The sequence below is a fragment of the Elephantulus edwardii genome, unplaced genomic scaffold (genome assembly GCF_000299155.1).
Source record: "Elephantulus edwardii isolate Elephantulus edwardi_28Jun2011 unplaced genomic scaffold, EleEdw1.0 scaffold00151, whole genome shotgun sequence".
Classification (NCBI taxonomy): Eukaryota; Metazoa; Chordata; class Mammalia; order Macroscelidea; family Macroscelididae; genus Elephantulus; species Elephantulus edwardii.
This window is the reverse complement of record NW_006399901.1, coordinates 1,382,643-1,396,284: the sequence shown is the minus strand read 5'-3', so window position 1 is coordinate 1,396,284 and position 13,642 is coordinate 1,382,643. Positions and strand designations below refer to the sequence as shown.

At 45.8% G+C, this 13,642-nt stretch overlaps 1 protein-coding gene across 1 annotated transcript in view; it reads right to left on the bottom strand.

The window, feature by feature from the left end:
• Nucleotides 1-8,933: 8,933 nt before the first annotated feature.
• SLC35E4 (solute carrier family 35, member E4) overlaps nucleotides 8,934-13,642 on the bottom strand; it is a 12,806-nt gene continuing 8,097 nt past the window's right edge. The window contains exon 2 of the mRNA XM_006894792.1: nucleotides 8,934-9,376. Within this exon, the coding sequence (XP_006894854.1) occupies nucleotides 8,943-9,376 (434 nt within the window). The 3' untranslated portion in view covers nucleotides 8,934-8,942. The remainder of the gene's footprint in view (nucleotides 9,377-13,642) is intronic.

Sequence of the window (13,642 nt, the reverse complement as noted above, 5' to 3'; positions counted from 1 at the left end):
TTATATAGAGGGTGCCATGGTTTCTGTTATATTCATCTGTTAAAGTATGTCTTGGTTGTCAATTATGAATAAAATTGCTATAAATATTTGCGTGTGGGTTTTTGGTGTGAACATAAGTTTTTATTTCTTCATGGGATAGCATGTCATGTAATAAAAATATATTTAATTATATAAGAAGTGACTATATCAGAATGGTGAACCATTTTGTATTGCAATTGACGAGATGTATTTGAGGATTTCCTTTTAACCTTGCCAATACTTGGTACTGTCAATGTATTTTAGTCCTCGTTTTAGGTGTGTGGTATCTATTTCCATAATGGCTAAAGATTGAATATCTTTTATTGGGTTCATTTTCTTCTATATTTCATAGTTGTTTAAATCTATTCAGATGCATTGTCGGTTTTTTTGATTGGGTGGTTTTTCATTAGTGAGTTTTGAGAGTTCTTTATATACCCTGGATTCACGTCCTTTTTTGGATATGCAATTTGTATTTTCTCTCAAGCTGTAGCTCGTCTCTGTAATTTATTAAGAATTTCTTACAGAACAAAAGTTTTACATGTTAATGTACAGATTATCCGTTTCTAATGTATTTTTTATTTGTGTCTTATTTAAGAACTCTTTGAGCTCAGATCATAAAAATCATAAAACGGTAACTTTCTTTTTATAATATTCCACATAGTTTATTTCTCACAGTTCTCCTGACAAATGAACATTATTCAAGAACATACTGTATACACAGATAAGAAGAACATACAAAATGTTTTAAATGATGCACAACAAAATCCAGCAGTATAAAAGAATGCATGTGAACTCTTGCTCACTGTGCAGACTAAATTTAATCACTTGTTTAAATAGTAATAAAAATACAATCTTTTATGGATCTTGTGCAGACTACAAAAGAGGGGAAATTATTACCATATATATGATTTTTATTTTATTAGGCAGTTTTCTTTGATGAGTTAAAACTAACTTTTGCATTCTTCCCTGAGTTGTAACTTCTGCAGTCTGAAGTTGATTGAATATACAATCAATATGCATTAATAATAATTGATGACTGGCATGGAAAGGTTGGAAACAGATTAAGGATTAATGGGAAAATGCTAAGTGGTGGGATACTATCCATATGCATACAAGGAAGACCTGTTAATATAACTGTTATTTAAACATACTCACCAACCACTAAAGGCAAAGATTTAGAAAATGAGGACTTTACCAAATTTTGCAGCCTGGAATTGATACTGTCAGGATGCATTAATAATTATTGGTGTCTTGACTGCAAAAGTCGGGAGCAGAAGAAGTTCTGGTAGTTGGAAAATAATAGACTTGCTGACAGAAATGAGATGAGATCTAATGATAGAATTTTATACAATCAATTATTTCTTCATTGCATGTGTTGTTGCTGTTATGTGCCATTGAGTCTCCCACAACTCATAGCCACCCTATGTACAACAGCCCTAAACCCTGCTGTATCCTGTGCCAATCTTATTGTCTCTGACACAACTATCCACATTACCCCAGTCACTGACTCATCCATCTCATCGAAGATGTTTCTCTCTCTTGCACTATCCATCCCTCCACCCTCCCAAGTATCATGTCCCTCTCCAAAGACTGGTCCCTCCTTGCAACATGTATGTCAGATGAAGCTTCAAAATCCTTGCCTCCAAGGAGCAGCCTGGTCTCACCCTCTCAGTACTTTTCTCCAGCACCATAGCTCAAAGACGTAAATTCTCCTTCTATCATCCCTAGTCATTGTCCAGCTTTCTGATGCATAGAGAGTAATTTTAAAGACTATGGCCTGAATTAGATGGACCTTAGTCTCCAGACTGACGTCTTTGTTCTTCAGCACTCGGGAGAAATCTGTGACAACAAATTTTCCCAAAGCATAAAAAATTGGCAGCAACTTAAGATGTTTAGAATCACAGAAGCCCAGAAAGCTTGAGATATAAGCCATCACATTAAGGGCTGGATAGGGGGAGATAAGTGTTGAATGGAGTAGATGAGAGTAGAATGGAATGCTGGTGGAGCAGGGAAATGGGTGAGTTAAGACACACATGTCAAGGGCGGGGACAACACTGAATCTATTGATGAGACTCATAAGGTTGCTTTGAGTTAACTTGATGACACCTAGCAGCAACAAAGCCAAAGTTTCTTAGAAAGGAACACCTGGAAATGTGTATGTTAGCTGAATGCCCGCCTTCTTAATCTGAGCTTTTTTAGACAAAAATCCTTTGCTAAAAATAGGCCCATGAACAAATAAATGGATAGAAAAGTTGTTGTCTATTCACACAGTGGAATACTATGCAGCACTGAAAAACATGGAACTCATAAAATATTATACAAAATGGGTAACTCTGAAGAACATTATGCTGAGTGAAATATCTCAGTACTTGACAATAGTCCAGAAAAAGGTGCATAGCAAAGTGGACTAGGGGGAAGTGAGGGAAGTCGAATATCAAATTTAATAATAGTAGACCAAATGCTGTATCGGGAAATGAGGGAGGCTTAATACAAGCTGAAGGTCACCTTGTGACATTGGGGCATTCCTTAGGAGTCAACATTGTTGTTAGTTTTTATCTAATGAATCCCTCCCTCTTGAGATTAACATAAAGAGGAACTTGGCCTTATCTGTCAAAGATTTCACCATTATCCTTTGTTTTGTACTTCCTTGTGATTCTATATAAATACTCAGAGAGGCATGGCTCGAGGTCTTCAGTCGAGAACTGCTGACCCCCTGTTTTATGCTCTCTGCTCTATCTCATTCCTGGTTGTTTGTCTCTTTATTATAAAATTATTCTATTCTTTGGGACCCTCGGTCTGCAACAGGGAAGCAGGAGGGAGGAAATTGTGCAATGAAAAAGTCCTGTTAAAGAGAAACGTGAACTGGGGAGGTAGGGAGCAAACTATGCAACAATGAATGAATGGAAATCCAAGTTTTCTGTAAACTTTTGTTAAAATATCAATAAAAATTTTTTAAATGATAACAATAGGAAGGTCTATGATCAAGAGCAAAGCCAGCAACACTCACTTAAGATTTTCTTTCCTAGTCACCATGAAGGTTGCCTTTGATACAAAGTCAGAAGGTCTTATTTACTGTTCTGAAAAAGGAGTGACTATCAACTACAGATTTCAGGGTGAGGAGACAACCATCAACAAAGAATTTTTGCTTACTAACGAGGGTTTCCTCAATTGTTTGAGGCTAAGAGAATAAGATTCTTATCACTGGGCCATTTGACTGCACCATGATGGATGGGAATGAGATTGAGGTTGTTAACAGTTACAACTTGCTGGGCTCCACAGTCAAAACCACTCTTAGCACCAGCAGTCGGGAAATCAAAAGACAAATTGCATTAGGTAAATCTGCTGTCAGGGACCTATCCAGAGTACTGAGAAGCAACGATGTCAGTCAGTCTAGAGACTAAGGTGCACCTAATGCAGTCCATGGTCTTTGCAATTGCTTGCTATGCATCAGAGAGCTGGAAAATGACTAAGAATGATAGCAGAATTGATGCCTTTGAGTTGTGGTGCTGGAGAAGAGTATTGAACATACCATGGACCACCAAGAAAGCAAATAGGTCTGTCTTGGAGAGAGTGAAGCAAAGTTTCTCCTTGGAGGCTAGGATTTTGAAGCTCTGTCTTACAGACTTTGGGCATGTGGCCAGGAGAAACCAGTCCTTGGAGAAGGACATCATGTTTGGAAGGGTAGAGGGACAGCGCAGGAGAGGAAGACTCTGGATGAGATGGATTGACACGGTGACTGGGGTAATAGGGGTTGGCGTGTTGAAGTCATTGAGGCTGACTCAGGACAGGGCAGGCTTCAGAGATATTGTACATAAGGTCCCGAGGAGTTGCAGATGACTTGATGGCACGTAACAACTGTAACAAGAGAGTAAAGGCTTGAGGCTGATAAAGAGATCTCTTTCAATTGCTATTCTGAACTAACAGGACATTTTTTTTCCTTTTAAAGGTTTATTAAAGAAATGTTCATTTCAATCCATTATGGGGTATTTTAAAAGTTAATCTCCCATTGCATTCCTGTCAAATTGAGTCTCATAGCTACCATCCTTTGGGTCCTTGAAGCTGTAAATCTTTCAGAAGGAGAATGGACGTCTAATCTCCCTCACATCAGCTGATATATTCAAGCCACCAAGCTTAGGGTAAGCATCCTAATGTGTCGCATGTAGGACCTCATATCCCAATTTTTTCTGGATTTACCATTGGCAAACTATTTGCAATGCTTCTCCTTGGCCTAGTGGAGATACCAGGCCTTTTCATGGCAAACAGTCCTGTGAGCCTGGACCTGGCTCTGTATTCCCCTTGTAGCATCGTGGCCAGGCTCCATTCTTTACAACGTAGCTCTTTACACGGAGGTAGGAAAAGGCATAACTCGAAAATTCCGAGCTAAAACCTAGCACTGCTACTTCCTCTTTGTGTGGAGTCATCTGATACCCGCCCCCCCCCCTTTGGTTTCAATCTCTTTATAGCATCCACTTCCTAAACAACATGCTTCTGGAAACTCTATGAACTTTGATCAATGTCGATAGTTGTAGAGGGGCTTCAGGCCTTTTGTTCATAGGGTTACTGTGAGTCATGCTTGACTCGACAGCAATCAACAACAACAACAAGGGGAGAGAAAGTCCCCAGCTCTGAGCCAAGCTGAGGTATTTTCAGTTGATTCATATGAAAGTTATACAATGAATAAAGACTGAAGAATTGATGCTGTTGAATTGTGGTGCTGGCAAAGAATATTGCATATACCATGAACTGCTGAAAAAACAAGTACATATTAGACAACGTGCAGTCAGCCTGCCACATAGAGGCAAGAATGGTGAAACCTCATCTTAACATACTTTGGGCATGTCGGGACGTGCCAGTCCTTTGTATGCAGCATCAGGCTTAGAAAGATGGGATAAATAATGTACACTGCAGTGAAACAGATGAGGGAGAAAACTGTTTAAAAGGGATATGTGGATTAGGTATTATTGTCATGACAGGAGTCCAGAACGAAGGCTGCATAGTGGAGTGGACCTGGGGGGAGGGATTGCAAAACAATGGAAGAATTTTTCTTTTACTTTTCAAAGAGTGTACTGGGGGGTGGAGGGGGCAGGGAGAAAAGTACAACAATGAATGAATGGAAAGCCAAAATGTACAAATTTTCATTAAAATGAATAAAAAATGATTTAAAAATAACGAATGGAAATGATCGTATGAAACACAATGTGAAGGAAGTATAGTGTGAAACACAATTTGAATGAACTTTGTAAGCAAACGAATATAAAATAAAAATTTTAAAAATGAAAAAAGAAAGGAAGCAGGTACAAGGCCAGAGGACACCCAGCTGAGGCTTGTCAGTGCTTAGGAAAGCACATGTATGTGAGGGCTCTGGGAAGCAAGAGGAGGAAGATGCTCCTGCCAGCACGGGAAGCAGAAACACGTTCATATAACTGCTTGGGTGAGGGGGATTCTGAGTGGGCCTGGAGACATCAGAGCCCCCAGTGCCTCCATCTGCTGTGGAGAGGAGAGAGGCAACCCTCAACCCTCTCACTAAGCAAACATTTGCTCAGTGCCTACTGTGAACCAGCACTGGGCATCATGGGTCAAGGCGGATGCAGAGATGTGGCTGGCTGTCAAGATCTGAGCCAGGGCAGGAAGCTCTCAGATGCATTTCTCATGGCCCAAGGCTGTGTCTTCACTCCACAAACATACACTGATAATGATGATAATATGATAATGATGCTGGTAGCAAGACAGCACAATGATCCTCTCCTCCTGGTATTCATGTCCTTCGCTGGTCACTGTGGGAGGGACCAACTTGAATAGAATTGACCCTGCAGAATAGATTATTGCAAGATGACAGCATGCGATTTATGAGATCTTCAAAAAGGTCATTGTGGCTGCTTGCTGCCTTGGATCGTGCGTTTTGGTAGAAACCAGCTACTGGGGAATGAGGACATTCAAGCTGGAGAGGCTCACGAGGAACAAAGGTCTCCTGCCAGCAGCCATGTAGATGATCTGGGGTGTAGATCCCCAGCCTCAGTCAAGCTTTCTTCCATCCGCAGCCTGGCCAACATCTTGACTGCAATGAAGGGGCAGACCCTAAGACAATCAGCCCACTCGACCAAATTTCTGACCCACAGAAACTGTGAGTTCATACACACTTGATGCTTTGTTGTTGTGTACCATAGAGTTGGAACTCATAGCTGGCCCTCCAGCAGGTTTTCAGAGGCAGTTAATTACATGGGAGGAGATTGCCCAGCCTTCTTCTACGGAACAGCTGGTAGCCTTGAACCACATGCCTTTGGGATTGCAGTGCAGCTTCTTGCCACTGGGCCAAGGTGTCACATTAGAATCATTTGCTACCTACAAATTAGTAAAATGATATCCGCTGTGACCTATCACCGCCCAAGACTCTGCCCAGCTCACAGTGTCTAATTCAGGCTGCCATCTGCTGATCTGAATTCTCACAAGAGCACCTCCCTGGTCTCCCTGCTTTCTGTCTCAAGCCCCTACTTCTTCTCTACCCAGATAAAAGGCCAGTTTGTCAAAAAAGTGTTCAGGAGCAGCAGACCATCATTTTTACTTTCCTGAAGGCATCTACAATGAGGCAGGACGAGTGCCATAGTGGAGTTTCTGGCATTCCTATGCTGATTTGGAGTCAGGATAGAGAGCAAAGCCTTGGTTTGTTCTGGCCCAGGTCCACCTGGGGAGGGTGGAAGGGACACCAAGGCAGCTAGGGCAGAGACAAGGCAGCAGCTTTGTTTTAAAGGCCACTCTGGCAGGATACCCCATGCAGATCCAGCCTCCCAGAGGTGACATGTTATCCTGGAGACTTCCCACTAAGGAAGACCAGAGCTTAGAGGTACAAAGGGACTTACCTGAAGCAACAGAGCTGTGCAAGGTGAAACCTAGGGGACAGTGAGCTTTCAATGAGGAGATGCCCTTAACCTGGAACCCACTAAGTTCTTCCCGCTGGTTACTCCTGTAATCCTTCCTCTCAGGGACACTGAGGAGCCAGGAGAGATCTGCTGAGGTCACCCTGGGAATAAAGGGCAGGCTCGGGGGAGGACACAAACCTAAGCTCTCTGCCTTCCAATCCCATGTTCCCTGTGTCCACTCTGGGAAGAATGGACAGGACGGACTTTAGCTGTGACCTTGGGGGAAGTCACCCCAATGCCTGATGGTCCCTGCCGAGGCACAGCTCCAGGTCCTTCAGCCCCACCCCAAACCACCGTGGGCTGGCTTGGCCCTGTGAGGGGCTCATTCATCCCCAAGCAGTTCAGGAGAGCCAAGAACAGGCACGAAGGTGGTGCCAAGCTGCTCTTGAGCCATAGTGTGGGGCCTTTTCATAGGGAAGGGTCTTGAGTCACCAGGGAGGCTCTTCCCACCCATTGCTGTCTGGCCAAACCTCAGAGAGGAGCTGGAAGTGCCCAGGCTACTTAGGGATAAGACTGGCTCACGGCATTTCTGAGTCACAGGGAGGGTGGGTAGCAGATGACTCAACTCAGACCCTACTTCCCCTCCCACAGGGCTAGGCTGGAGGAGGGTAGGGCCAGGAACCCTTTAGCCTGTCCTCCCAGGGCAGGTACCCCCAAACCCCTGGCTGCCCTTCTCCCAGACTTGGATTGACTTTCCACGCACTTCTGCCTGGCACTGGCCAGCACAGCAGTCCACAGGGAATCAATTAGATGATGAGATGAGTGAAGCCCCAGATCTGAGAGCTTCAAGACCCCTGTGTCAGCCTTCTCTAGCCCCCTGGATTCATACAGAAAGGGAGAGCATCCCTATTTTCCAGATGGACCTGGAAAGTTAGCGAAGGTGGAATGACTAGCCCAAGAGAAGAATAGAACTAGCAATGCATCCCCTCCTGGCCCCACCCAATGGGCATTTGTTCTATCCTCCCTGGGACGGGGGGTAGGGGGAGTACCAGCCCCATTTTACCGAGGCTCAGAGGGGCATCTGCACACTCAGTCAGTTAGTCTGGCAAAGTAGAACTGATCCAAGTTCTTCCTGTGCCAGGCTGGGTCCTTGTCATTCATTCTTAACATTCATTCCTGGAGGGAACGAAGCGGCCAGAGCTGAGAGGGAAGGTGGGCAAAGATGAAGCTTGCCTTCTGGTCAAGGAGCTGGGCTAGTCTGGGAATTGGCACTCCTGTGACTTCATCCCTGTGGCGGCCTGTTTCCCCTGAAGGCCCCTGGGCCAGCCCCCAGCCCCTGTTCCTGCATGATGGCAATGAGTCCCCTTGAAGGGGGGGTACTTAGAGAGAACCGGAGATACCAGTTGGTGGTATCTTAGAAAGAACCGGGTACAGGCGGGGCCTGAGCAGATGATATATGAGGGAGGATGTCCTCATTGCTGCACGACTGGGTCAGCCCATGGCGATCCCCGGCCCCTTAGCTATAACCCCGAGGAATGAGAGATGTACAAGCAAAAATAGTTTATTTGAGGACGGAAGACCCAAAATTGGAAGGGGAAGGCCAGGACGAGGCCACAGCAGCTGCCTGGAGTTGGCACAGATGATTCCACTTTGTTGAGGGAGAACCCAGGGCCCAAGAAGGCTGTGCCAGGGCCCCCAGCTAGCTCCCCTACCAGGGAGGGATTGCGCAACCGCCGAGAATCCTCGTCATGGTCGTCGTCATAACATGTTGAGGTTTCCAAGACCGGCCAGCAATGCCCCACGTAGCAGCTGATGCTCATCATAACAATGTCTCTGACAAGCCCAGTGACCGTACAGGGTGCGGGCACACCATCCAGTGGTGAGTGGGACTGTGAATGGGCGCAGGAGCCGGGCCTCTATGGAGGTCCAGTGCCAGCCCCCAAGGCTTCCTTTCCAGGTGCCCCACCCTTCCAGCCCCATTGGTTGCAGCTGTCCCCTTTCCCCTGCAGCCACCAGCCAAGGCCAGAGCCAGGCGAGCTCTGTCACAAGTCACTAGGAGCTCCCCGTGTCTCAAAGACCCTTGCCAGGCTGGTCCCTCTTCCACAGCCCCCGGCGGGCAGCCCAGGCGGCCACAACCTCACAGTGATGGTAGAGGAACATTCCAGAAAGGGTGAGGGCAATGCCCACGTAGCCGGGGGTGCTGAGGTGGCTCCCAAACAGGAGCCGGGACAGGACGAGGTTGCCCACGACGGTGAGGTTGCCCAGGACGTGGACGGTGAGGGCAGAGGTGAGGGCCAGCAGCGAGAAGCTGGCCAGATTGTAGAGCACGGACAGGAAGCAGCTGAGCAGGACGCAGGCCCAGAGGCGGGAGTCCGCGGGAGCGGGCGGCGGGGCCACGCCGGTCTCCAGCACCAGGGCCGCCCCCGCCAGCAGGCAGAAGCTGGGCAGCGAGGTGGCGTACAGCAGGGTCACAGCATCCAGCTTCTCCTCCTGCAGCAGGGCACCTGCAATGAGGACAGCAGGCGTCAGCACACAGCAGGGGAGACAGACCCCCGGCAGAGGTGGTGGCTCCACACTGCAGGAAGCCCAACCTTCCTGCTCTCCATTGGGACATTCAAGCAGCTGCTCCTTGACCTGCTCTTTTATCTTCTGTGGGCTTCAGTTAGTGATCTGGGCTTTTAAAAAGCCTTTGTGGGTTTGGGTTTCCGTGCCTACACACCTGAGAAATAATAAATTGTGTCAGACTAGAGACTAAGGTGCGCCTGATCCAGGTCATAGTCTTTGCAATTACTTGCTATGCATCAGAGAGCTGGACAATAACTATGGGTGACAGAAGAAGAATCAATGCCTTTGAGTTATGATGCTGGAGAACAGTATTGAACATACCAAGGACTGCTAAGAGAACAGGTTCTGGAGAGGATGAAACCAAGTGGCTGCTTGGAGGCAAGGATTGTGAAGCTCTGTCTGACATACTTTGGGCATGTGGCCAGGAGGGACCAGTCCTTGGAGAGGGACGTCATGCTTGGAAGGGTGGAGGGACAGCACATGAAAGGAAGACCTTCGATGAGATGAACTGACTCAGTGACTGGGGTAATGGAGCAGGTGTGTCAGAGATGGTGATACTGGCTCAGGGTAGGGCAGGGTTCAGCGCTATTGTGCATAGGATCACTAATGAGTGGCAGGCAACTCCAGGGCACATAACAACAACAACAACACCTCCTCGGGGCAGTGAGCTTCTCCTAAGTGAGGAGCACCTCAGACAAGGAGGCCAGAATGTCTGCACAACTCTACGAATATCATCAACATCCCTGAACCAGTATATGTTTTGCTGCGTCAACACAGATGAAAATTTAGAGGAGAAGCAGCCTACTAATGCCAGGCGTTGTGAGAAGCCTTAAGAGAGTCTTCTTGGATGTCATTTTTATGGAAACAAATCACCTGTGCTTTCACTGCTCGAACCACCAGTCTTTAGGTATAAATTGAGCACCACCAGTTTGCATCACTTAAAAACACAAAACAAAACAAAAACACAAGCTAATCGCCACTGAGTCAGCATCAACTCATAACTGACCTAGCAGGTTTTTCAGAGGCTGTAAATTGCACAAGAAGAGACCTCTCATTTTTCTTCCTTGGAGCAGCCGGTGGATTTAAACTGCCAAGCTTTGGCCGGCAGCATAAATCCCTACCCACTAGGCCACCAGAACTCTATTTGCATCACTCCAGGTCCTATTTCATGCAGGTATCATGATCCAGACAGCCCTGTCAGGCCCCAGGTAAGGCCCACACCTGGTGTGTCAAAACAGGGAGTCAGCTGACCCCCCCAAAGGCCCTGTTGTCTGTTGCATCAGTTGATACTTAGGGCAAGAACCTATTGTCCAAAAAGAACAGAGGAACACTGTTATTGTTGCTGTTAGGTGCAGTCAAGTCAAGCTCTATTCACAGTGACCCTATGAAAAAAGATCTGAACCCTGCTCTATCCTGCGCCACCCTCACTCTTCCTCACACACAGGAGCCCATTGCAGCAGTCACCGTGTCAATCCACCTAGTGAAGAGTCTTCCTCTCCTTTTCCAAGGCTCCACCCTTCCCAGCATCATGTCCTTCTCCAAGGAATAGCACTTCCTAGCAACATGCCCAGAGTATGTGAGGTAAAGCCTCATCATTCTTGCCTTCAAAGAGCACTCCAACTGCACCCTCTCCAAGACACATCTGTTCGTTCTCTTGGCTGACCATGGATGTTCAATGCTCTTCTCCAACATCACAGCTCAAAGACGTCAATTCTTTTTTCTGTCATCCTTATTCATTGTCCAGATCTCAGATGCATAGCTGGTAATCAGAAGGACTATGGCCTGAATCACATGCACCTTAGTCCTCAAACTGACATCATTACTCCCTAATAATTTGGAGAGATTCCTGCCTGCAGATTTTCCCAGTGCAATGTGTCTCTTTATTTCCTGACTGCTGGTGTTAACTGTGGAACCAAGCAAGATGAAGCTGTTGATAATCTCAATCTCCTCTCCATCCATCATGACACTGCCTATTAGTCCAATGATAAGAATCTTTATTTTTCTGACATTAAGATGCAATCCATACTGAAGGTTCAAAATCAAGAAAGGTAAGTGTCAAAGCTGTATCCTTTCTCCATACCTATTTAATTTGTATTCTGAACAAGTAATTTGAGAAGCTGGACTTTATGAGGAAAAACATGGCTTCAGGATTGAAGGAAGATGCATTAACAACCTGTTACACAGATGGCACAACCTTGCTTGCTGAAAGTGAGGAGGACTTGATGTGCTTACTGTAGAAGATCAAAGACTACAGCCTACAATATGGATTACCTCTCAACATTAAGACAAAAATACTCACCAACCAGGCCAATCGGCAGCAGTATGATAGACGGAGAAAAGATTGAACTTGTCAACAATTTTATCTTACTTAGATCCGCAATCAATAGCCTTGGTACCAGCAACCAAGAAATCAAAACATGCATAGCAGACTGAAAGTTGGCCATCAGGGATCTCTTTGAAGACTAAAGTGCGCCTGATTCAGGCCATGATATTTTCAGTCACCACTGTGCATCTGAGAGCTGGACAATGAATGAGGATGAGAAGAATCTGTGTCTTTGAGTTGTGGTGTTGGAGAAGAGTGCTGACTATCTCATGCATTGCCAAAAGAACAGATAAGTCTTGAAGTAAGTATAACCCGAGTACTCCTCAGAGACAAGAATGGTGAAGCTTTATCTCACATACTTTGGGCATGTTGTTAGAAAATGTTATTCCCTGGAAAAGGGAGTTCTGGAGGTTTAGTGGTAACAAATTGCGCTGCCAACACAAGATACCCTGTGGTTTGAATCTACCAGCTACCCTGTTAGAGCAAGATGGGCAGTCTCCTGCCTCTGAAAACTCACTGGGTCAGCTATGGGTTGGTTCCCACTCACGAGTACACAACAACAACATTCCCTGGAAAAGGATATCATGCTTGGAGAAAGGTGGAGGGTTGATGAAAGAGAGAAAGACCCTCAATGCAATGGATTCACACAGTGACTGCAGCAATGGGCCCAAGTGCATCAGGGATGAGGATGGCACAGGATAGGGCAGGGTTCAGAGCTGTTGTTCAGAGGGTTGCTAAGAGTCATTGTCAACTCGACAATACCTAACAACAGCAATGTTGTTGTTGTTAGGTGCCAACAAGTCGAGTGCAACTCATAGTGACTCTATGAACAAAAGATCTGAACCCTGTTCCATCCCGCACCGTCCTCACACTTCCTGACACACAAGAGCCCAGTGCAGCCACTGTGTCAATGTCCCTGGTTGAGGGTCTTCCTCTAGCCAGGGCCTATTTATTTAAGGAAGTTCTGGTGGCTAAGTGGTAGAGTTGGCGCTGCTGCTCTACAGGACCAAGATGGGCAATCTTCTCCCATGTGATTTACAGCCTCTGAAAACCCACCAGAGGGTTAGCTATGAGCCACTTGACAGTAAACAACAACAAGGACCTGGTTAATAACAAAACAAAAATCCAACTCCAGCTCACGGCCACCTGTATCCAAGTGTTGCTAATGCCCACAAGATTTTCAATAAACTGAATTTTTGGAAGTTGATCACCAGGGCTTGCTTCCGTGGCACCTCTCCATGGCCTTAAACCTCCAACCGTTCAGATGGCACGAAGCCCATAACCACTTGTCCCACACAGCATTTAATAAGGAAAGTGTGCAGCAAATGTATTAACCAAGTAACTAAATCAATCAGCCTCTTATCACCTACTTCAAACAACCTCCTACAAACAGAAGCAATAACCTGCTTGCTGAATTTCCTCCTCCTGTTTAAAACCTGTGGATGCTACAAAGCCCTGGGGAAGAATGTTCTTGTTCACAGCCTTGCCCACCAACTAGTCCCTACCCACCCTTCTTTGTCTGACCTCTTGTCACACCCACCACACCCCAACAGGGCCAGGCCAACTGTGCCACTGAAAAAAAGAGTGTTTTAAAAATAAATTGTTGGAGCCAGAATGGTGGGTCCATCCATTTCTTGATATGTTGTGATCATTAGGAGGATAAGCAAACAAGAAAGTCTTCATCTGTGCTAGGCTCACTATTAGAACTATTATTATAAGGGAGCTCTGGTGGCCTAGTGGCAAGAAGCTGCACTACAATCCCAGAGGCTGCAGTTCAAATCCAGCAGATGCTCTGCTGGAGAAGGAGGGGCAATCTCCTCCTGTACAAGTCAGATCCAATTTGACGGTATAGGCACAAAATAATAAAATAAAATAAAATAAA